The 26,174-nt window shown below is 39.5% G+C and overlaps 1 protein-coding gene across 4 annotated transcripts in view; it reads right to left on the minus strand.

Moving 5' to 3' along the window:
- The window catches only part of PDE1C (phosphodiesterase 1C), a 579,473-nt gene that overhangs the window by 16,327 nt on the left and 536,972 nt on the right, over window positions 1–26,174 (minus strand). For 3 of the 4 annotated variants that reach the window (XM_023186040.3, XM_023186041.1, XM_023186042.1), the window contains exon 18: window positions 10,207–10,275. In XM_023186040.3, the coding sequence (XP_023041808.1) occupies window positions 10,207–10,275 (69 nt within the window). Of the gene's footprint in view, window positions 1–10,206; window positions 10,276–23,981; window positions 24,596–26,174 lie in introns of those variants that run through there. The other variant, XM_023186043.1, reaches the window with a different exon arrangement.

The following is a 26,174-nucleotide window of genomic DNA, read 5'->3' on the forward strand; positions in this document are numbered from 1 at the left end:
AGATGTGCAAGAAATCAAGGTGAGATCCCCAGAGCAGTTTTCTGGTGCTGGAGCTCCAGGACATCCCCTTAGATAATTCCTGAAACCACACACGCAGTTCTTTAATGAAGTGGTTGGTGGTGGTTTCTGGATTGATATATGTTACTTGCAGAACTTCCTAAATACTCAGATCCCCATATCCCAACACCCATCTCACCCAATAGGTTAGAAAAGGAAATCATTAAATTTCTTGGCCATATCTATGAAATCACGTCTACCTTAATAAAACTAAACAAAAGTGTTTTGCCAAACAGCCACAGATTTTCCACTTAAAAATTCTTTAATATGGCTGGGCATGGTGGCTCACTCCTGTAATCCCAGCAGTTTGGGAAGCTGAGGCAGGCAGATCACGAGGTCAGGAGATTGAGACCATCCTGGCTAACACAGAGAAATCCCGTCTCTACTAAAAATACAAAAAAATTATCCGGGCGTGGTGGCAGGTGCCTGTAGTCCCAGCTACTCGGGAGGCTGAGGCAGGAGAATGGTGTGAACCCGGGAGGCGGAGCTTGCAGTGAGCCAAGATCACGCCATTGCACTCCAGCCTGGGTGACAGAGTGAGTCTCTGTCTCAAGAAAAAAAAGAAAAAGAAAAAGAAAAAATATTTAAAATCATTAAGCATTCAGAAATGTATAAACAATGATATAACAAATACTCATCCTCTCAATACAGTTTAATAAAATCTTAATAATTTTTACATTTGCTCAAAAACTTTTTGAAAGAAATTAACATAGATAGAATTAAGTTACCCAATAGATCCCCTCTATGATACTTCCCTCTCTTCCCTCTGGAAAAGCCATCCTCCAGAATTTGGTATTTATCATTGCTGTGCATATATGTATGAAATTATTGCATTTGCATCCACAAAATATCTAATATTTCTGCATGTTTTAAAACAATATAAATTGCATTAGAAAGCATGTATCTTTTAAATTATTTTATTTATTTATTATTATTGTTATACTTTAAGTTCTACAGTACATGTGCACAACATGCAGGTTTGTTACGTATGTATACATGTGCCATGTTGGTGTGCTGCACCCATTAACTCGTCATTTACATTAGGTATATCTTCCAATGCTACCCCTCCCCCCTCCCCCCACCCCATGACAGGCCCCAGTGTGTGATGTTCCCTACCCTGTGTCCAAGTGTTCTCATTGTTCAATTCCCATGTATGAGTGAGAACATAGAAAGCATATATCTTGTTGCAACTTGCTTCACTTGCTCGACATTATGCTCAGCATTGTTGGTAATAGCAAAAAGTAGAAGAGAACCATCAATAGGAGAATGATTATATGTCTTTGGAATATTTGCATTATAAAATGCTATATAAATGTTAAAATGGATGAATGTTTTCAAATAACTAGCTTTATATTTTGCATGCAATTTCTTTTGCCATACATTAGCAAACCTAATGTATGGCAAAAGTTTTTTTAAGGCATCTCTTAAAAGCAAGATTGACCTGGATTTTTTCTTTCTAATCTAATCAAATAACCTCTATATTTGAAAAGTAAGTTGAAGCCACTTGCAATTATTGTTATTCCTGATATTTTTGGACTTATTTCTACTGTTAAATCTTGTTTTGTGTTTATCATTCTTTATTCTTTGTTTCTGTCTTCCTTTCTGCCTTCTATTAAGTTGATACATTCTCTGTTTATTGTTATTCATTTGTTGATTTAGGTGCCTGCTGATATGGTTTGGATCTGTGTCCCTTCCCACATCTCATGTCCAATTATAATCTCCAATGTTGGAGGTGGGGCCTGGTGGTAGGTGATTTGATCATGGGGGTGGATTTCCCCCTTGGTACTGTTCTCATGATAGTGAGTGATTCCTCATAAGATCTGGTCATTTAAAAGTGTGTGGCACCTTCTCCTGTTTCCTGCTGCTCTGGCCATGTGAAGTGCTGGCTCCCCCTTCACCTTCTGCCATGACTGCAAGTTTCCCAAGGCCTCCCCAGAAGAAGCCACTATGCTTCCTGTACAGCCTGAAGAACTGTAGGCCAATTAAACCTCTTTTCTTTATAAATTACTCAGTCTCAGATAGTTCTTTATACCAATGCAAGAACTGACTAATACACTTGGCTTTGTCAGCTTGGGCTGCTATAACAAAGCACTGTGACTGAGTGGGTTACAAACAACAGAAATTTATTTCTTGCAGTTCTAGATGATGGAAGTCCAAGATTAGGTTTCCAGCACAGTTGGCTTCTAGGGAGGGCCCTCTTCCTCTTCCAGGTTGCAGACTGCTGACTTCTTGTTGTGCCCTCATATGGTAAAAACAGAGCAAGCTAGCTCTCTGGGGTCTCTTTTATAAGATCACTAATCCCATTTGTGAGGGCTCCATCCTCATGACCTGATTACCTCCCAAAGCCTCCACCTGCAAACATCATCACATTATGTAGGGGTTCAGTTAGCATGTTGAGAAAAATTGTAAAATAAACCATCTTGGAAGGCCAGAAGGTTTTAGCAAAAGCCATAGGATAGCGTTATGGCTGAAGGCAACCTAATCCTCTTTGAGCTATAGCAAGGGTAATTAACATAGGGATGTAGAGGAGTCTATCTAAATAGCTTGTTTACTCATGTGGTCCTAAGACTAACCTTTGCCATCAGCAGGTACATGATTGCTCTCTACTTGGGGGGTTGGCAATGGTAATTACCTTCTAGTGGTGTTTACTTGAGACTTTTGTCATTTAAGGTGTGCTGAATAAATGCCGAGAAGGCCAGCGAGTGTGGGCCGGGCCGTGGTTGCCACTGTTTACAGCACTCTCCTTGGGGTCTGTAGGCGGCCCAGACTCTCAGCTGGACTGAGAAGCATAGTGTCTGTGTCAGTGTACGTTATTCATCTGTTGTTGGGTCAGGGTCTGTGGGATGGGCCCCTGCAACACTGGGTATTGGATTTTAACATATGAATTTGGTAGGAACACAAATATTCAGTGAATAACAATGCAATTATGTTTCTATTATTCTATTGGTGATCCTTTGTGTTAAAAAGTTGCAAAATTACAAAGTTCTGACCAAAGACAAGATAGATCTTAGCACTCTTTAGGTCCATATTGAAATATCCCTCCTCCTTCCGTCTATAGCTTCTCTTTCCTATTTTAACACAAAAATTAGATGTTATTTTATGGTGACTAGTCACCCAAATTTACCAACATGTTTTATTTACTGATGTGCTCACCACTAATTCCTATGTTTGACACCTTCCTTGTGGGTTCACTTTTCTTCTTGTTGACATACTTCCCTTCACATGTTTTTTTTTTTCTTGAGATGGAGTCTTGATCTGTGGCCCAGGCTGGAGTGTGGTGGTGTAATCTCAGCTCACTGCAACCTTCGCCTCCCATGTTCAAGCAATTCTCATGCCTCAGCCTCCTGAGTAGCTGGGACTACAGGCACATGCCACCACGTCTGGCTAATTTTTGTATTTTTAACAGAGATGGGGTTTTGTCACGTTGGCCAGGCTGGTCTTGAACTCCTGACCTCAGATGATCCGCCCACCTCAGCCTCCCAAAGAGAAGGGATTACAGGTGTGAGCCATCACGCCCAGCCTTAACACATTTTTTGATGAAAGTCTGTCTGTGAGTGGTAAATTATCATTGTATACCCGAAAATGTTTTAATGTGCCTTCACTCATAAGCAATAATTTAGCTATTTGAACTATTACATACTGCTCTATTTTCCCTCAGCATATGGAAGATATATTCTTTATTGTCTTCTGGTTTCTACTGTTACCAATGCAAATTTTGCTGTCAGTTGATTACTTGCATCTTTCCTGCACATAATCAGTCTCTCATAGCATTTAAGGTTTTCTCACCCTTGATGTAGCTTTGGGCAATGTCATACAATGTCTTTAGGTATGAATTTGTTTTTGTTTAGTTATGGCACTATAGATGTACTTTCCATCTAAGAATTTGAGTCTTTCTTTACTTCTGGGAAATTATTACCTCTTTGTTGAAATATTGCTTTCCCACCACTTTCTCCATACCCTACTAAAATTTCTGAGAGAAGTAGTTTACAGCAATTTGTCTATCTTCCATGCTTTTAAATTTTTTATTGAGATATAATTCATAAACCATAAATTTTGTGCTTTTGAGGTGTACATTTCAAGGGTTTTTACTATATTCATAATGTTTCACAACCATCACTGTTTAATTCCAGAATATTTTCATCAACCCTAAAAAGAACCTCATATCCATGAGAAGTCACTCTCCACTCTCTTTTCTCCCCAGCCCCTGACAACCACTAGTCTACTTTCTGTCTGTATGGATTAGCCCTCGGGTATTTTGTGTAAATGGAATAATACAATATGTGACCTTTTGTGTCTGGCTTCTTTTACTTAGCAAAATGTTCTCTAGGTTCATCCATGTTGTAAAATGTATCAGTACTTCATTTAAGTCACTCTATGATTAACTTTTTGAAAAACAGCCAAACTGTGTTCTAAAGTGGCTGCACCATTTTACATTCCCACCAGCAACATATGAGGGTGCTAATTTCACGACATGTTCACCATCACTTGTTATTTCAGTATTTTAAAAATATTATTATTATAGCATCCTAGTGCATGTGAAGTGGTATATCACTGTGGTTTTGATTTGTATTCCTTAATGATTAATAATGTTGAACATCTTTTTCATATGTCTTTTGTATATCTTCTTTGGAGAAATGTTTGTTCCAATCCTTTGTCACTTTTTAACTGGGTTGTCTTTTTATTGTTGAGTTGTAAGAGTTCTTTACATATTCTGGATAGAAAATCCTCATCAGATATGTAATTCACAAATATTTTCTCTCTGTGAATTGTCTTTCCACTTTCTTGATAGTTTTTCCAAAGCACAAAAGTTTCTTATTTTAATGAAGTCCAATTACCTAATTTTTTCTTGGTTGTTTATATGTTGTTATATCTAAGAAATTCAAGGTCATGAGGATTTACCTCTACATTTTCTTCTAAGAAATTTTTTTTTTTCTTTTTTTTTTTTTTGAGATGGAGTCTTGCTCTGTCGCCCAGGCTGGAGTGCAGTGACATGATCTTGGCTCACTGCAACCTCCACCCCCTTGGTTTAAGTGTTTCTCCTGCCTCAGCATCCCAAGTAGTTGGGATTACATGCATCCACCACCATGCCCAGCTAATTTTTGTATTTTAGTAGAGACAGGGTTTCACTACGTAGGTCAAGCTGGTCTCGAACTCCTGACCTCAAATGATCCATCTGCCTTGGCCTCCAAAAGTGCTGGGATTACAGGTGTGAACCACCGCGCCCAACTGTTTCCTTCTAAGAATTTTATGGTTCACGATCCTTCATTTTTTAATATGGTTCCCTCTCTATGCTATATTTGGTGTAAAGTCCTCAGGACTATCCTCCAACATTAATTATCTTTTCCACTGTGTTCTACCTTGAATTTATACTATCAACTGGTAGTTTTTTTCTTTTTTAAAATTGTAATGACTATATGTTTGCTTCCTTTTTTAAAATTTCAGATTTTGAATCACTTCTTTTACATGATCTCTGCTCTTTCTGGTTTCTGTACAATTTTTCTTTATCATTTTTAGGATAATTTTTCCTCCATTTGGCTCTTTGAGTATCCTAATTACATTTTAAAGTGTTTGACAGACTGCACCAAAAATTAACTCTTTCTGGAAGAAATTTATGTTCCAGTTGCCGATTTCTGTGGTACACTCTGCTACTGGCACCAATTCTTCCTCCTGTACCTGTGACCCTTGCTTTCTAACCTGTACTGCTCCTCCCCCTGGCAAGCCACACTTCCCTGCTTCTTGACTTTGCCTTTGGCCAGACCATTTTTCACAGAAGCTGTGTCATTTTATGTTCCCAGAAGCAATATACCAGGGTTCCCATTTCTCTACATCCTCACGAATACCTGCTATTTTCTGTTTGTGTTTTATGGTAGCTATCCTAATGGGTGTGAAGTGGCATCTCCTTGTGGCTTTGATCTGCATTTCCCTAATGACTGGCATCTTTCTGTGTGCTTATTGGCCCATTTGTAGATCTTCTCTGGAGAAATGTCTATTCCAGTCCCTTGGCCATTTTTGAATTGGGTTTTGCTTTTTATTTTTGTTATTGCTGCTGCTGTTGAGCTGCCAGCATTCTTTATATCTTTTCTATATCTGGATATTAACCACTTATCAAATATATAATTTGAAAATATTTTCTCATATTCTGTGAGTTACCTTTTCACTGTATTAATGTATCTTTTGATGTACAAAAAGTTTTTAATTTTAATGAAGTCCGATTTATCTATTGCTTCTTTTGTTGCCTGTGACATTTTGGCTAATTTCAAGTAGAAGATATTGGGGTTTTGTGCTCTTTCTCTCTCTTGTCTGTCTAGAGTTTTGTAGTTACTTCCACCTCATCCCTTAAACTTCCACTACAGAGCCTTATAATGGTACTTTATGACTAATGCTCTATAATCATGTTGGGATACTGCAGATCCAATTCCAAAGCTAGCTCAGTCTGACAGAAAAGCTGTCCCAATGTCCATCCATCTCTCTAGGCCAACAGCTTCCTGTTAATATTATTAAGCTGTAGCTTGGAAGAAACAGGTTGGCAGCAATTGTTTCAGCCTGTCCACCCCATGCCCTGTATTCAGGTTATAGCCCAGGCTCTGATTCCCAGTGTACTCTGGAGCACTTATAGTCCCTTTTGCTCCACAGGATTCAAGCTCCTTCCTACCACTCCTTACTCAGGACATGGATCACAGCTGTCCCAGGGCTTCTGTAGTTTTCTTTTTTTTCTGGTTCCCAGAGTTGTTTGTCTCTGACACTAGCTTTTAAAAATATATTTTTTGTTATAATTTTACCTACCTTTTCGTGTGTTTGAGCAGAAGAGTGTTTGTCAACAAATGAAATTACTCGACCATCTTGACCGGAATTAACCGCAAATGTTTCCGTCTCCTAATGACTGAATTTGATCAGCCTACAGCAGATTGATTTGACTGCACTGGATCTAGTCATGTAGGTGGTGTTGTGGAAATATAAAACTTTAAAATTCCAACTAAATCCATTCACTGGCTATAAAATCAAAGGTTTTTAAAAGTTTCTATTGGTGGTCATTCAGAAGAGTCATCTCTTCTACAGCTGTGAGATGGTAAGATGGAGCTGTGAGCAGCAGTCAGCATGCATGGGGAGGGGACCCCATGGCACACAAGCCAGAAGGAGGCATCTGTGATGCTCCCAAGGCAGGAAGGGAAGCAGAGAGTTGGGTATTGCAATGAGGTGGTGAGCACATCTGCTAGTGAAAGCATGATTCCAGCTCCTTCCCTACACCCCTCAGGATGTGGAGCACAGCTGCCCTGCAGCTTCTGTCCTGCAGTGTCAATCTGCACACTGTGTAGTAGCAGTTACACAGGTTAATTATGTCTGGTGTTTTGAGAACAACCCACTTCCACCTCTGACCATCTCTCAAGTCCTGTAGGGCAGAGTAGTGTGTTTTACCGCCCTGTAGGCTTTGGAGATGCTCAGAACTCAGAGCCTAAGGCACTCCTTTTGGGACCATTTTGGATGGCTAAAGACAAGGTAGCTGTGATTCTGAGTCAGAGGCCTTGGGAACCCAGTGGCCATCCCTGAGTCCCCAGCAGAGCAAGTGGGTCCCAGGACAGCTTTGCATATTCTTGGAGGTGACAAGGATGCCCTCAGAAGTCCCACCTGACCTAGCAAGGCTATGACCTTATCAGGAGCAAACACCATCACTTCACACTGTATTTGCTTGGTTTAAAGCTGATTTTCAGCTGGACGCGGTGGCTCACGCCTGTAATCCCAGCACTTTGGGAGGCAGAGGTGTGCAGATCATGAGGTCAGGAGATCGAGACCATCCTGGCTAACACGGTGAAACCCCGTCTCCACCGAAAATACCAAAAATTAGCTAGGTGTGGTGGCGGGCGCCTGTAGTCCCAGCGACTTGGGAGGCTGAGGCAGGAGAATGGCTTGAACCCGGGAGACGGAGCTTGCAGTGAGCTGAGATCATGCCACTGCTCTCCAGCCTGGGCAACAGAGTGAGACTCCATCTCAAAAAAAAAAAAAAAAAAGCTGATTTCCTCCTGATGCTCTGTAGTCCCAACAGCATAATAACCTCAAGCAGACACAAGATGTGAGGGGCTTCCAGAGACTACAGAGCAATGTCTCCTCACTACTAAAAGCAAGTTAGTAGAGTTGAGCAAACCCAAACTTTAAGATGAGGCTTTTTTTTATGAGGATGATTCCCTTCTGTGTAGTCATAAACTAAATGGGAAGCTGCTCACTCATGCACCATGTACCCAGTTTAGAAACATTAATGCACACCCAATAAGTGCCTGTCACCTTGGCAGCACTGGCGGCAGAAAGGAATAACACAGTCCTCATCATGGAAAAAGCCACCTATCAATAGACAACAGGACTTATAAGCAAACCATTGTAGTGCACTGTTAATTCCACCTAGATGATTTTGACAGGACTGCAAAGAGAAATTAATAAAGGGAAGAAGAGAATAAGGAGAATCCGAGGCAGTCACAGAGGTAAGAAAATTTCAAGGGTTATTTAGCGGATGCAGAGTCCACTTGTTTGACTTGGGTGAGAGAGCTACAGAAATTGAAGTTAGAAAAGCAGGCAGACATAAGTCATATTTCATTTAAAATGCCACTAACTGTAAAATGAACTATTTTTTCATGTACAACCAAGAAAAAAAATGCTGCTAATTGAATTATCACACACCATTGACTGCAAAACATCCCAATCTAAAATGGGTTAAGATGCAAGGCAATGTGCCTCTCAGAATGGATGAAATGTGGTAATTCCCCAAAGAAGAAATGTAGAGGTGAATTAACACTAAAAAATAAAACTGTTTTTTAAATAGAAAGATAAATTCAAACCAAATGTATATATCATTTTTTCTTATCAAATCAGTAAGGTATTGAAAATAATGTTTCGCATTAGCAAGGGGACCGTGAAATGGACAAACTCATGCTAAAACCATACATTAATATCATCTTTCTGAAAAATCACTTTGGTAATAATGTGTCAGGAACCTAAATATGTATGTATTCTTTGAGCCAGTAATCTTACCTAGAGGAACCTATGGTAAATCCATACTTACAGACTCAGAAGATTTATGTACAAGAATGTAAGGTCACTTATAAAATGCATGTTATATAAATGCTAAATTATCGATAGATATATAAATAAACTGTGGCATAGTCATAGAAATGTTAGTCAATTACTGAAATATTTGTTAAAGCACTTAATAACATGAGGAAAATCTCATAATGTGGTGGTAAGCTTTAAAAGGAAGGAAACAAAACTCTACATAAAGTATTACTCTAATTCAATTCTAGAGAAAAAGTATTTAATAAAGACTGGAAGGAGAGGTAATCTTGGTTAACTCTGAGTGGTAGCATTATTGGAGACATTTTTCCTTCTTAAATTTATTATTTTTAAAATTTTCTTTGTTGATGGTATTTATCTTTTATAACCTTTCCTTACCCCCAAACAGATGCACTTTTCCAAATTCTTCTTGTTAAAATTAAATAAAAATTAAATTGTAGTTGAGAATGTAAGCACATGCATGGAGACAGAATGATCAATAGGTGCCCGTTACATTAAACAATACTCATACTTGATCCTCATGAATACTCATGATTTGCCAGTACATGTCAGATTGGGTCGAACAGAAGTCATACATGCCTTCCATATTTCTCAATGGTAGAGATTATTGTGAGCACTCTGTCAATACTAGGCCAAATTTACAAGCATTATTTCTAATTCTTATCTTTTCCCAGACAGATGAGAAAACAGAAGTTCCGAGAAGCACATGTGAGGGAGCACACAATTTGAACACAGCAAAGCCGAGATTTAAACCTGGGTCTCGATCTCACCACAGGCTCACACTACTTCCCTTGCACTATCTGCCTCTAAAAGGCAGATCCTTCTGTAACATGTCCAGATGAATATCAAAGAGGACCAAAATTCTATTTTTTCCATAGGCGAGTGGGGGAGATTGTGAACCAACTATAGAAATATTTATGCCCATTCCTAGAGGGACCTCACAAATTTGGGTGACAGAGACAAAGCTCTCTGATAATGTGAGTAGACTGGATAACTGTGGGGCCAGGTTCTCAGTTTATCAACTCAATTCCCGAGAAACTAGTCCTTTCCATTGTCTGTGGTCACTAAGATAATGATGCAATGCTGTTTACCCACCTGGCAATGTAAGGCGACTTGTGGAGCTGGTGCTTGGGGCTGGTGAGCTGTGAGAACGCCGTTTTATGCCTGTGAAGAGGAAAAAGAGGATAAGGAAAAGTAGGATAGTGGAAAGACCTGTTGGACAAGTAAATGGTCATCTGAAATGTTATCAAATTGGGGTCTGAAAACAACGTTTAGAAGCAGGTTAGGTGAGGTTGCAGGTTGGTGCATATTCTGTGGTCCAGAAAAGCTGGGAGCATCGCCTTTGCCTTTGTGTGTGTGACAGTACTCAATTCCTCTGGCTGGAAGGTTGCTATACTGGAACCAATGTGCCGCTGAGCAATGCTACATTTTAGGATCACAGGGGAAGCTTTCTAAATATGCAGTTGCCTGGGCATCACCCCCACAGTACAAGGGTGGAGGCCCAGCACTGATGTTTTTAAAGCCCCTCATTCTAGTGTGCATCCAGGATGGAGGACTATCTGAAGAAGGAGAAGTTCTGATTTAGAATGAGGGAATCAGGGATTTTGTCCCTGTTTTGTCCTTATAGGCTTTACTCGCTATTGGAGCTCAAGCAATGAACTGGATCTCTCTGAAGCTCAGGTCTTCATCTACAAAATGAGAAGAATAACACCAATTGCGCCAAGTGTTCCAGTGAGGATTAAAGGAAGCAAAGTGTGTCCACTGCTCAGGAACAATGGGAGACTCCACAAATACTTGGTTAGTGGGGTTTCTGAGTTTCCTGGCAACTGGCAACAGAATTCCTATGAGGAAGGGGATTATCTTTGTTCTAATAAACCCTTTAATGGGTCACAAGGCAATGAAAAGTCAAACCCCAGGATGGGATCAATAAGGAGAGAGCAGAACAAAGGGACAAAGGGAGAACTGAGTGGTTCTGCCAAAATTTTTACTTTTTTATATATATGTATGTGGGTGAGTACACACGCATATGTTTACATATAAATATAAACACCAAGACACATATATGCACACATATCTTATATATAAACATAAATATTTATTTATTCATTCATTCATTCATTTTGTCATCCAGAGTGGGAAGAAAGAGGCCTGGAAGCCAGATTCTAGCAACACGGCAGATGCCTGCAGTCTGAGCTGGCAGAAATGCAGAGAGAATTCCTCAGCAGAGGATATCCATGAGTGTGTTAGGTTACCTCTGTTAGGAGTCCCCACAAACTTCTCAAACTTTTAGTTAAGTCTACTTTATATGCAGAGGCCTGGTGTAAGTGGAAGCTGTGCTGATGGAGAAGACACTGTGTGTCAATACAGTCACCAGTAAAGATAACTGGAGAATCTGAAGACTGGGCAGTGTCAGAGGAAGCAGAGACTTGGGGTTGAGGTGAGTGGGAGAGCGGTAAGCTTTCCCTACCCCAGAATCCCTGGGGAAGAGTGGAGACATGCACTTTGGATGACATTTGAGATTTTTATTATTTTATTTTACTATTTTATTTTATTTTATTTATTTATTTTATTTTATTTTATTTTGTTTTATTTTATTTTATTTGACGGAGTCTTGCTCTGTTGCCTAGGCTGGAGTGCAGTGATGTGATCTTGGCTCACTGCAAACTCCACCTCCCAGGTTCAAGCAATTCCCCTGCCTCAGCCTCCTGAGTAGCTGGGATTACAGGCGTGCACCACCGTGCCTGGCTAATTTTTGTGATTTTAGTAGAGATGGGGTTTCACCATGTTGGCCAGGCTAGTCTCAAACTCCTGACCTTGTGATCCACACACTTCTGCCTCTTAAAGTGCTGGGATTACAGACATGAGCCACTGCACCCGGCCCCATTGTAATCTTAAACAACAGGGTGCCAATCCTGACATTCTGTGACAAACGCCCTCCAGACAAAGACATATGTTACTGTTAATCATTATTATTGTTTCTTTCTTTTCTGGCAGCAGTAGTAGTAAAAATGGAAAACATAAAATTAATCCAAACAGCTCAGACCTACAAAAACTGTGAATTTGTCTGAGGTGAAGGGCACTGTATCTGGCGGTACTTTATTTCTCCATTTTCCAGGTCTCACAGATGCCCTGAAGGTCAGAGTTGGTGGAGAACATGGAGGGTCCGACCCTGGCTGTAGCTGTGCTTCAGTTCTTGAACCTCAGTTGAGTAACTCAGTTACTCCTGAGGCGATTTTTATAAATATGACTTCCAAGGTCCTTGATTGGAGCCTGAAGCAGAATCTCCAGGGAATAGAGCCAGAAATTTGAATTTTAACAATTTCACCAGGTGAATCCAATGATGATCTTGTAATCTGGCACTTCCCTGGTCTAATGAAGTGTCTTGGAGACTTCGGGGTGGAAGATTCACACAAAGTGATACTCTGTGTCAAAGCCAGTGCTGCCACTCTGCACAACCCCAGCGGATGCTGGTCGCATTGTATCCTACACAAAGAATGGTGGACCTTGGGTGTGCAACAAATAGGCCCTGTTAGGAGGCACTAGCAGAGGGCACATCTGTGTCTTTTACCTTGTGATCCAGAGCCGTTCCTTCTCTGCCCGAAATGCCTCTGTGTCCCACAAGATTTTTTACTTGTCTCACTGGACCTTTGGGATAGGTTTTCTCAGCAGTAACACTGTGACATTTGAACTGTACAGTTCTTTGTGGTGGGGGCTGTCCTGTGCACTGGAAGATGTTTAGCAGTGTCCCTGGCTTCTACCCATGAGATGTCAGTAGCTCCTCCCTAGTCATGACGATCATAAACGTCCTCCAGATGGTGACAAATATCCTGTAGAGGCAAATCCCCCCACATTGAGAATCGCTATTTTAGGTTGGAGACGGGGCTTCAAGTTTTTATTTACAGATGTGGTTCCCAATTTGGCTGCTTGGTTATTGCTAATAGTCACTCCCACACATTAAGCAGTTACTGTGGCCCTGGCGCCATATTAGGTAGGCACCGTGAAATATAGATTTGTTGTTGTTTCTGATGCTAACATTCTGACAACAAAATTATCCCATTTTACAGGATTTTGAGACTATTTTTGTCTCCAAATATTTTAAGTAACTTGCCTAATGTTACTGAGTGTTGGGGGAGGAGGGAAAAACTTAAGTCAAGATCATTCAAAGTTCAAACTTAAGGAAATGTTTCCCCTGACACTTGCTGCTTCTTAACCAACCCATTATCTGGGTTTCCTTCAAGCACAGTCTCCCAAAGTCATCTAAGAGGAAGAAAAACCTGGGACAATTATTTTAACAAAAAGAAAAAACAAAGCCAGATTCCCAGGCCTCACTAAGCTCTTGGAGTCAGCATTTCTGGAGGTGAGGCTTAGGGACCTGGGTATTTCACAAGTGGCTCAGGTGATTCCCATCGCCAAGCAGACTTGGAACACCTTGTGTGGTAGAAATTTCCTTCTTTTTGTCTAACTAACGAAAAGTGTGGCATTCTGCTTTCTGTGGATACTCTTGTGAAGTTGAGAGAACAAATTTAATGTTGCCTACATGAGTACATGAAAAACTACAAAGCGCTCAGTGACCACAAACGTTCAATGTTGCTACCTGTAGAAACATCTACTATTGCCAGGTTATTTCATAGAAATGCTTGGTGGAATTAAAAAAAAAAAATAACTGACTATAATCTTCCAAAAGCCTGCAGGTTGATAGCTTTTCATAGAGGTAGTTTTTCATCCCCTTAGTATCTTCTTTGCAAACACTGAGTAGGGGAGTTCTGGGAACCTTGAGTCAGTGAAAAAGCAGAACTGCAAGCCCTTCTGGAAATGCTGTTACTTTCTCTGTTTGCTTGGTGAGATGCCCAATATATCAGGAAAGGGATGAAGACATCCCACCTCTCCTAATTATGAGTCATAAACAGGTAGCAGGCGGCGATGCATAAAATAAAACTGGTTTTGATTTTGCCACGGGCCATTGGGGGTGGTTAGGTTCTGAGTCAGCTTCTCACTGGCTTCCAGTTCACTGAGGTTGTGTTCTTGAAATCACTTTCCATGAGGAAGCTACCAAATTACCTATCACGTTACTCCACTCATGGGAGTAATACTCAATATATCTAAGTTTTCATTTTCTAAAGTCCTTTGGCTCTTCACCCTTCCCTTGCTCCCTCCCACGTCCAGGAAGAACATCAGAAACCAGGTGGGAACAGCCAGTCTCGATCCAGCTTCTAAACTGTACTGTACGATGCACACAGAAGGCTTCAGACTACCCATCACATGAAACTGGTTCTTAGATTCATTGTAGAAATCTACTCTGTCAGTGGTTTTCAGTCCTGGCTACATGTTAGAATCATCTGGGGAGTTCTTAAACAATATGCTGACACCTGACCTTCACCCCAAGATGCAGTTTAGTTGGTCTGGGTGGGACCTGGGCATGAGGACTTTTTAACGTTCCCTGGTGAGCCCGATCTGCAGCCATGAGATGCACCGCCTTCATGAATACCCAGAGAAGATGTTTCTTTCAGTTGCCGGGAGGGAAGCCTTCTTTCTTCTGAAACAACTGGTGTGCTCATCCTCACGGATGTGAATCTTGTAAATGGTTTCTTTCCATTTAAACTTACGATTCCAGAAAGCTTAGACCCAGTTTATGACATAATGCTAGGAATCAGGGGAGGTCGATTTAGACTGCACATCTGCATATTAATATTTGCCCTGGTTTGCTCTATCTATGCTAGCTCTACTTTATGACTCTGGTTTTATTTCTCTTTCTTAATCATTAAAAAAGCAATGTATTAAATTTATATGAGTTTAGAATTCTAGAATTCTCAAATATTTTATAAATGAGGTAAAATAAAAACAAATGAACAAACAACTATGTCAATGCTGCTATTGCTAAATTTCATTTTCCTCATCTATAAAATTGAGAAAACATCAATGTCAGGACAATAATTGTGAGTATCAAGTAAGAGTCATAGAGTATAGTGTTTATTATTTGTTTTAGAAAGGCGTGTGTGAATGTGCATGTGCGCATGCATGTGTGTGCACGTGTGTGTGTGTGTCTAAGTAGGTAATCTGTCATCTTTGGGAAATAAACACTTCAAGGTCAGGAATTACCTTGCCCTTGACTCACAGCATGTGGCTATTTAAGGAGTAAACAACCCAATCCGTCAGCTTGGGGCAGAAATGTCACCACTGCAGCTTGTGTGACTTGAGGTATCCTTTGACAAACGAATAGCTTTCAGATATTTCAAATTAATGTCCTTGTTTGCTTCAACTAAAGGGCAGTGAATCCAATTCATCAAGAGTCTAGAGAAGAGGACAGTGATAGAAGTGTCAACTAAGGCTGCCCACCTCAGGGTGACTGCACACCTAAGACTCGGGACTTCACAAAGTTAGTGCTGAAGCACAGTGATTTGCAGCTTAACCTCAAACAAATAATTTCCCTTCTGCAAAATGGGGTTAGCCTGGCCAAGCCTATGCCTGCTGGGGAAAGGGTGATTTAAGAGCCCTTGAGACCAAACATCATCATTATTAATGGTCTGGCAATAGCAATGTTATTATAGTACAACCAGATCCCACAGGGCAGAGGAGGATGCTGAAAAGCTGAGGTATGAACGTTTCTGTCAACTTATTGGCCACTTTCAATCTCTCTGTTTTTGCATATTATAAATGACAGACCTCTGATCATTATTGTTGAGCATATCTGCCAACATCTTCTTTGTGTTCCATTTGCGCTGGGGCGGAGGGCAACAAGCCATTGCCTGGAGCCTCAGAACAAATATTTTGCCCTTTACAGCTTTGAAGAGAGACCATCAATAAAAGTCCAAGCTTTGCTTCAGGCTATGGGATCACTGAAAGAGTCTGGAGGTCTTCAACACCTCCCCCCACCACACCACACACACACCGCCCGAAGAGTTATCAACCAAGAGTATATAAATTAGAGCTGCATACTCAGAGTATTTATTTTTTTTTCCTCCACAATACAACCACCATCAATACTAGGTTTGGTTTTGTGTAATTTGAATATGCCTGTTCATCACAAAGAACAATGATTAAAAACAAGAGCTATTCAGAGATACACCACCACAAGCTATTTAAATGTGGCTTTCAAAATATTTGAATATGCTTTGAACTTGAATTGGGCATGTGAATGAGGAGTTCAAAAAAAATGTTCACAACCTGTGACCCAGTAATGGTATATCTAGAAATCTGTCCAATGGAGATATTCAGAAATGTGACAAAGCCTTATGCACAAAGAGCTCCATTGCTGCTATTTATAACTGCAAAAAATAAAATAAAAGCATATAACTTAATTGCCCAACAGCAGAGGGGTGGTTAAGTAAATTGCGCTAGATCCACAGAATAAAATATTATGCTGCTATTGAAATTATATTGATGGAGAGGTTAAAAAAACACTCACAAGAAAATGCTTACAATCCAATGTTGTGTGAGCAAACCATAATTCAAAATTAACTATACTAATACGGCCTTAACTGTGTAAAAATGCACAGCAAAAGATCATAAGAAAACAGAGTATCTACAATGATTAATTGTTGGATGGGGTATCACAAGTGATTTTAAGTTTCCTATTATACTGTCTACACTTTCCAAATTGAGTAAATTCTATTTTTACTTTAAGGAAAAAACATTAAAAATATGTTTCAGTGACTGGCAAGCATGGCTGCTTTGGAGGAACATCACACTCCCCTTCATCAGAGCAATACTACCATGCAAAACGATACACCAGGAGGCCCTGACGAAGGGGTGGTAATTGTGTAATATGCAGTATCAACACTAGAGGGTTCTCTCTCTGGGGCCGGTTTGAAGGCATCGGGCTGGATGCTATACAGGATGTAAACCCGTTATATCCCACAAACAGGAGTAATGAATGACTACACAGAGTCCCTGAATCATGATGGCCCAACTTAAATTTTTGGACTTCGTGATGATGCAAAAGCGATACACACTCAGAAGAAACCGTATATAACCATTGTGTTTTTCACTTTCAGAACAGTATTCAATAAATTACATGAGCTACTCAATACTTTATTATAAAATAGGCTTTGTGTTAGGTGATTTTGTCCAACTCTGGGATAATGTAAGTGTTCTGAGCATGCTTAAGGCAGGATACCTAAGCTATGATGTAAACATAGCTGGTAGGTTAGGCATATTAAATGCATTTTCGACTTATGATTTTTTCAACCTACAATGGATTTATTGGGACGTGACCCCATGATAAGTCAAGGAACATCTGTATTCCCTAGTCAGACTCCTTATGTTCATGGCTGGAGCAGGAAAATATTGCCAAATATACCCCTTTCAAGAGTAGGGAAAGAAAAAGTTTGCAATTCAGAAAGCTAGCATCACAGGGCTGTAAAACCCTAATATCATTGTACCCTGAAGAAAATTAAATATATGGAAGCCAGCTTAATTCCATGAATGCTGAGATTTCTTATGCCTCTGATGAGCTTCTGATAACCCATTTGCTTCATCCCTCATAGTCAAAAAAGGTGAAATGAAACATGATATAGTCATACTCTGTGTATGTCTTACAGAGTGCAGGCAAAGACACTTGGTGCCTGGGTATTATGAGGTGTTTCAGGGAATACAAAAGAGACAGATGGTTGACTGAGTTTGGACAGCCCTATATCTGAGACAGAACATGGACAACAATGGGAAACATTCAAAGGAAGAAAAAGAACAGACTTTTCATTTATCCAATTCCAATTAAGAGGTTAACTCATTGTTTTTATTTGGTAATCAGAAGAACATACAAGTACTTATGCATTACTAGATGCTGGGGGAAAATTATACATTGAAGGACTGTCAGGCTCATCTGTGCAATAAAGATTTACAATAAACACATCATACATTTTTCTGAGAACAGCTCAGTATACTCTTTTCTACATGAATCCTTATGATTTAATTTTGTATTTGGAGATACGATACTATGGGATTTGGATATGTTGTTTAAGCAGCATCTTAGGGAATGGAACACTCTTCCTTAGAATGGATGGCCATTCTTTTGCCCTGGGATGTACAAATGCAAATTACAACCTGCATTTTATCTGCCAGAAGTGTATTTCACATCATGGAAGTACACTCTATCACTACTATGAAATCAAAACAAGTCCGTATTACCATCTTCCCTTTTAGAAGAGCATTCTCAGAACATATCCAGAAATCCCTTCCTTATTCCTCCAAAGAATGGTTTATTCAGCTAGATATTGGTTGAGGTTTGGATTTTGGTTCTGCTTGCCTCTTTCTTTTGAGTCTTGCTAAATGTTCTTGATATTAATCCAGATATTTCTCACAAATCCAGCTGAACAGCAGCAATATCGAAGGCTGAAGAGACGAGTTGAGTTTTCCATTCACATATGGCCAGTGCCCTCATCAGGAGAGAGCCTACAGATTCATGGTGAGTAGGGTCTCTTTAGGATGCTATGCATTTAATGCATAGGGTGCTATGCATCCTAAAGAGAAAAACCCTGTGAGAGCAAAAGTTGTGCTCTACACTAAGGGAGGACAATAACAACATCATATTCGCCTCTAAGTGACTCACCTTGCTTTGGGTAATTGATTTCCCATAAAGATTTCCTTTTTTTCTGCTTCCTTTTCCCAAGCTGTTTCTGTCTTCCCATCTATCCCCAGTGACCTTTACACCCAAAACTTTCCCATATGAATTACATGGAACAAGGTGCTTTTATTTTTCCCATTATTTTGTGTTTGAACGTGCTAAAATGATACTGCAAGCAGAATGGGTTACCTGGGCAGAAGCAAAAGAAGGAATTTGTGAAGGGTAGAAAAATGGGAGGAAAAAAAAGGAAAACATAAAGGAAAGAGTTTGAAAAAGGTAAGACATTTGAATTAGATGGGGGGAATCTGGTTGTACAGTGGGCACAAGAGCTGATAAAAACCTAACCAAGCTCTACAAATGAAAATAGCAAATATATTTCTGAAAATTTTACAGCATATAAAATTGTATAAAAATATCATCAAAGCAAGAAAAAAGGAAATGTATACTCTATAGTTCTACCTCTAGAGTTATTGGATGATACCTATGGCTATAGGTTTTTCCTATCCATCTGTATATATTAATATAATATGTGACTATGTTTCTGTACCATAACACATATACCCACTCAAAGACAAGGACAGTAGTACACAAATTCTACTCCAAGATAGGTCATGAGAGGGAAGCAAAGACTCTACAATGATGTATCTCCAGGGCAATCTATTTAAAACCCATTCTATAGCCATTGGGTTTTAATGAGCTTTATTTTAAATGAATTACCCTGCACCATAAACTGACTGAGAAATGCTCCTGTAGGTTCAGAAGCCAGCACTCATGAAGAATACATGGGTGAGGTTCAGGAATCATGGCTGAACCTGACCAAAGCTGAGAGGATGTGTCTCCAGTTGGCACTGCCTCTGGCCTGCAACAGCCAGCATTCACCCCCTAAGGGGGAGAAGGTCTCCTCAGGGGAGACTGCATGAGTGCCCTGAGCGAAACGAAAGGGCCCATACCCCACTCCCTGCTTCTCCTGGCTGAGCAGATGGCGGCCCAGGCTGGGTGCAAGTAGTTAGTGAAGCCAGCCATTGCCAGGGTTAATCCACTTCTGCTTGGGAACAGAAGCCAGAATAAACATGAATTCATGCCAAATATGTCTGGCAATATTTTCAAAAAAAATGAGTAGGGTGGGGGTATTGAAGAAAACAATCAGGAATTAATAGGGTTTAAACTTGACCATCATACATCTTTCAGTCCAGGTCATCCACTGCACAATCGTTCCTTGTTCAATATAAAAACAAGATGCTTTTTCAGTGGCGCAATTCTTGCTTAATTCAGACATTCCTGGAGAAGCAGCCAGTCTTTTTACAAATGTCCAAGGAGAATCTTTAGAGGCCTGCTTCACATTTTTCTAATCTCCCTGGGAACATGTTCATGCTCAGATAAACTGTCTAATGTAAATGACTCTGGTAACATTCTAATTCTAGTGTCACCTCCGTGCCCACCAGTGTCTTTGGTGAGAGAGAGGAAACCTTAAAAACTAAAATCTGGCCTTGGGAGGTAATATGTCTCTTGATTCCCAGAGGGAGGTTTTATAGGAATATTGTCACTGCTCATTACAATTTTTTTCATTAAGTTCATTTTCTAGTGATAATGAGGCCTTTAATCATGATCACAGTTGATAAATTATAAGTATTACTTTCCATTTGTTCATGAATAAGATCCAATATAACATCGTTATTGCATCATTATATTCTTTAACATCTAACTTTGCCACGGTGTGGTGCTGTACCAGATCACATTATTGGTGGAGCAGAACTATGCAGTGATTCCTCATGCTGTACACAGAGAATCTCCTATTTGCTTTAGGTGGGTCTGTTTAAGGTTTTAAAGGTTTCCACTTGGATTCTCAGTAAATCCACTGATGTTTTATATAGATTGGTGTCATCTTCCCTTTTGGAAAGACATTCTCAGATAAACCCGGTTTTATTGTTTTGTTTTGTTTTGTTTTTTCTTAAGTCAAGAGGCCACAGAGAATTTTTATTTTTTTCATAAATTTGGCTGACAATTTCTCCCAAATTACCTGCAGTTTCCCATCTCTTATAATAAACTATTTGTGTGAGTAGGGTATGCCTGCATATACTTAGAAGATAAGCCTTTAGCAGTGTACTTGGCATATAGGAGAAGTTGAATAAATTTTCAGGGAAATTTGAATTTTGTTTGCATTCACAAGTGGATAGTGGAATTCAGTTAGATGATTTCGAATGTGTTTCCTGAATGCTGACCGTGTTCCAAGCACTGTGGTGGGCCAGCACTGCATCTCCTGTGGGGTGTGTGGGCATCTCAGAATCAGAACAAAGTTTCCAATTAGGAAAAACAAAATGTTTCCTGAATTCCCTAAATTCTCTTTATTTGGGATAGAACACTACATATACAGACTTCCAATCTTAGAATCTTCTTTATTTCACTATGAGAAAAAGATTTCATGCTTTGTTTCCTATTGTTTTTCCTAGGCTCTGTGGGGAATGTTACAAAGCAATTTCCATCATCAAAGTCTCTGCTCATAGGTTAAAAAAGAAGAAAATATATTATATTATATTATATTATATTATATTTCTATCTATCTATCTATCTATCTATCTATCTATCTATCTATCTAATCTATCTATCTAAGGAAAAGTGACTTAGATAGATAGATTAGATAGATAGATAGATATCTTAATCCACTTCTGCTTGGGAACATGCAGAAGTGGATTTGGGAATATGACAGAAGTGATATTAAAATAAACAGTATCCATACTTCCAAAATATGGATAACAAAAATTGGTCTCCAACTTTTGGATTACTGTCTCACATCCCATGATAACGTTGCTTTTTACTTTACACTTTTGTATCCAAAGGCATGGTTCCAAGTGGCAAATATAATACAATGGCTTAAATTCTACAAATAAATAAACATGTGCTCTAGGTTATTCTTTGGCTTTCAGATGTTTAGATATCATTTTACTGTTTAAGTATATCAGATCCACAATGGGATCCTGTCAAATGTTTTCAGTAGTTTTTAAAAGCTCCAAAAATGAAATGGACAGTGGAAGAAAGTCCATTTGAATGTAATGGGTTAGAAACAGGTCTCTTGCCTGCTGCCGTAAACTAATAGGGCTCATAACCTAAGAAAGATTGGCACAAATAAAACATGGAACAAAGTCCTCCATAAGAATGGGTCATTATGCCACTGAAATGTACCACATTAACACAACTTAAATGTAGCGCTATTTGGTGACATGGGGACCCAAATTCAAGGGCTAACTCAATTTGTCACATTTTACCCAGGGATGTGTAGAGTGCGTGGTTTTGTCTGTGGTAGGTCTGTCCCTATTGCTGTCCCCACATACTGGTCAATTCAGGTGTGTAAGTCCTTGCTCTGTGTGTGTCAACCAGAGTAAGATGCCGTCATCTGTGCAACAGAATGTTTGTCCCAAATTGTTGCTCAACTTGAAGAAAGCTGTTTTAAGAAAATTAAAAGACCCCAGAAAATAAGCTAGGGCTTTGGAAATATTGCTCTTGCAGTCAGCACTGATTTGGAATAATTACTTTAATGTTTTATCAGCTCCAGTATCAATTCATAGCATCATATAATATAGCATTTTGTATTTTTAATAGATAACTTTGCATTTTTACTTGATATCCCTTCAAAACACCTTTTAAAGATTTAAAGCTAAGAGTGAGTTACATGGAGTTTTGTTTTGCTTCACTGAGAGTTTTAGGTGAAGTTCTGTATGGAATGAAATTCTCTTTCCATTCTTTTTCAGCCGATTAATAACTTAAAGCAAATGAAAAACATTTCAATTTTTATTGGTGCTAGCAAAAAATGGCTATATTCCTGTATCTTTTTCAAATGTCGTTTCTTGTTGCTTGTTAGATTATAAAATGGAAGCTGCAGACTTTCTATTTTGACTGGCCAAAAAGCTCCACATATAAAAATACAGAATATAAATGAGGTAAAAGGTCCAGGTTCCAAGGTCAAAAATTGACATACTCTTTGTTATATTTAATTTCAATACAAAATCATACCACCTCCAAGCACACAGTTTGCAAACTGATGTCCCATGGATTGAATGCAGCTCACAGGCAGGTTTCATTTGATTAGCACAGTGTAAGTTTTTGAGTTGTCAATATGTAAAAATTTGGAGAGAGCTTATTTCAAATCCTAGGTATCTAGGACCCCCATCCCCACACAGCTCAAATTCAGTAGCTGCCTACCAACTACCCTGTTTTGACAGCACCCACCCTCCCCAATTTCTCTCAGTCCCCATTGCTTCTTCTTCTCTTACTGATACAAAGGCCCTCCATGAACTGCCATTTACCACAATGACTGTGATATTACATGGCTTGCTTTATTCATTTACTTGACCTGCTAGACCCCTGAAGTCATCTGAATTTGTGGCCACGTTATGTGGTGAGGTCATTGTTATGAACACAGGGAGCACAACAGAAAAATCTAAGTGTTTCTCCAAGGCAAAATATAAAGTTGACAGAAGAAATCTGTTCAAACATCAGCATGCTGTTGTGTATTCTCTACTACAAATTTCTTCAAATCTTTCTGTTGGGGAACATTTTGGCGAGGCAAAGGTCCTGGAAGACCACATACAGTCTCTTTCTTTCTGCCTGAAAAAATGCCAACATTTCACCTTAGTAATAAAAGGATGTTTAAATGTCTCTTCTTGTGCTTTTTCATGTATAAATTAAATCTGTAGTAGGGAATACACTTAAACCTATTGCCTAGCTCTCTTTCTTTCTAGTACTAATCCCCACTTCATCACCAGCATATTCATGTGCTTTACTCTTGGGAAGGACACAGAGATTCCTGTGTGACCAACAACCACATTTTAAGAATCACTTTTATCTAAATCACATCAGACTCATAAAATCACCCTTTACTGGCACTCCCTTAGATCCCACGTGTAATTTGATCTCAAGGGGGCTGCAGTGTTATTCTCTTTCCATGCTACATCTACTATTCTTATTTTTGATTCATGCTATTAATCCACTTCTATCTTGTATTTTCAAAAACTCACTAAAATGCAAAGAATTATCTGCTATATCTCCCTGACACTAATTCCCTTAGCACTTTACTGAATAAAAAGAAGAGTGATGAAGTGAAACCACAGATATCCAAAAGAAGATGGCCAGCCAGTGGTAAAAATTGCAGTAACCACTTAGTTACGGATGCTACCAGTGAAAACAATGGGTTCCCACTCAACAGTATGGTCATCAGCTAAACATTCAGGTTTATACTAATGAATGAACATATGCAATAAATTAGCCATCAAATAAAGATTCCTATGGAATAATCATTTTTAGAAAACAAACAGAATTCTGTATTATACAAATGGGAAAGAAAGCATAAGAACAATTTTAAGTCTGAAAGGAAATTGGAGAAAACAAATGTTCCTGACAGGAAAGGAACCAGAGACTGGAATCATCATCTTTGCTGTGATGAATGTCAGCATGGCTGTATCGTCAGTAGCCAGTGCAAAAATGACAACATTTAAAGTAATGGCATCGACAGTCATAAAATAGCAATTACTGTGTGTGTGGCTTTTTTCAGGCCTCTCCCAGCATATCCAGGATGTCCATTCTTATCAGGCCAGACAGGTGCCTTGAAAGCCAGGTCATTAGCAAAGGATTTTGAGGATGTCCCTTCATGTTTTGTTTCTGTATGAGTAAAAATCTCAAGTTGTTTGGTTTGCTCAGGGGAATGTCCCCCAGAGTTCTAAGACCTCAAACCAACCCCCAAAGAGTCATCCCCTGGGAGGAGATGGTGTGAGAGAAGGCAAAGGGTCGGGGGTGGGGGCTTGTGTGTGAAAGTTGTACACCTTCTCCAGATATGGGTCTTTGTGGAAGAAGGAGAATGAAGAAGCTCAGCTAGAATGATGCAAGACATTGGCAGCCTCTTTTATTGTCTATGAGGTCTTTTTTACTCTTCTGAATCTGGAAAAAAGAAAAAGAAAAAGAAAAGAGTCAATGCTGCCTTTCCCCCCCACCTCCACCCTCCAAGTCTGAGGAAAAGAAAATCTAGGGGACAAAAAAATGTGAGAACCAATTAAACATTTCCATACTAGTCATTGCTATGTCCCTTGTAACAAGATTTGTTCTATCCATAAGGGGAAAATCTCAGTGCAAAACTGTAATATCAGTAGTACATTTGAAATCTTAATAGTTGCTATAAACTAGATTAGCAAACATTTGGTCATGCAATAGGGATAGTAAGCCACCTTCTTTTGCAATGGAGATGACAGTTTTGTTGCCAGATCTGGTCAATCTGTCTCAAGGGTCAGTGGGATTGGAAGAAATCAGATTCATCTAATCCCAACTGTTTTCATATCACAAGCAATGCACCTCTCTCAGAATTCTTGCCCCATCCTCAGAAGTTTCCCAGAGACATTTAAAGCAAGATGTATCCTAGCCAAAATCATTGTGCAGATGGGTGAATCACCTGAGTTCTCCACTGGACTCAGAGCAAGGGGGTGGAGGAAGATGACAAAGATGGAAACAGGACTAAGTTAACGAAAATAGAAAATATTGCATTTTTTTCAACTGGTATGCTCTACCCCATGTAACTTCAAAGGTCTTAGGCACAATTTAAAACAACAGCCACAACAAAACCACCATATTATTTCTTCCAATTGGCATTGCATGCTCTGCAAGTCATCATGCCTTATAGTTAGAAAGTGTTCCCTCCTATGCAGGGCTCCAGTGGGCTTGGACTTTAAGAAGGGTAACACCATTATCTACAGAGATGTTAGAAGGCTTTACAGGACAAGGAAAGTTTCCCATTCAACTTTAAAGACTAAGATACTCTCCTAAGATTTAGGTGAATTTAGCAGAAAACTCATTGGGAGATAGGAGAACTCCTTCTGATCTATTGTAATTACAGTCAATTCTCAATTTTCCAGGGGCCATTGATCCAACCTTCCTGCTGTTCCTCTAACTTTATTATGTTCTTGATTGTTCATTATGTTTACTCTCCATTAACACCTTCACCTATTTGAGAGAAATAACAGACAAAAGTGAGGCTTCAGACCAATCACTTTACTCCAATACAAGCACTGATAAACTTGCCAATGAGAGAAGGAGGTGAAACAAAAGCTGAAATCAAGGATGAGAAATTTCCCATTGATGCTGATAGTCTATGCACAGTTTGGTCCACATGGGAATTGCAATGGACTTTGTCCTTAGTATTCTGACCCTGCCATTATGAAGTTGGGATCATATGGTATGAGGCTTCTTTTAGAGAGTCATCATAATACTAACCACCTTCAGAGATGTTCCCTGACCCTCAAATGTAAAGCCCAATTTTGTTAGGGTGACAGAAGTTTGGGTTTGATTTTTTAGTAACAGACTCATTGGTTGGAAGGAAGCTAGAGACAGATAGCTGGGGACAGCTGATAAGGACCACTATTTAACTCAGTGAGCCCCACCTGGCCAACAGGGAGAGTGATGAACCTCCTGCAGACTGGGTTAGCGGAGACCCACGGTCCAGACTGCTGGGTCCCAGAGATGGAAAGAG

This window comes from Piliocolobus tephrosceles, chromosome 8, assembly GCF_002776525.5.
Source record: "Piliocolobus tephrosceles isolate RC106 chromosome 8, ASM277652v3, whole genome shotgun sequence".
Lineage (NCBI taxonomy): Eukaryota > Metazoa > Chordata > Mammalia > Primates > Cercopithecidae > Piliocolobus > Piliocolobus tephrosceles.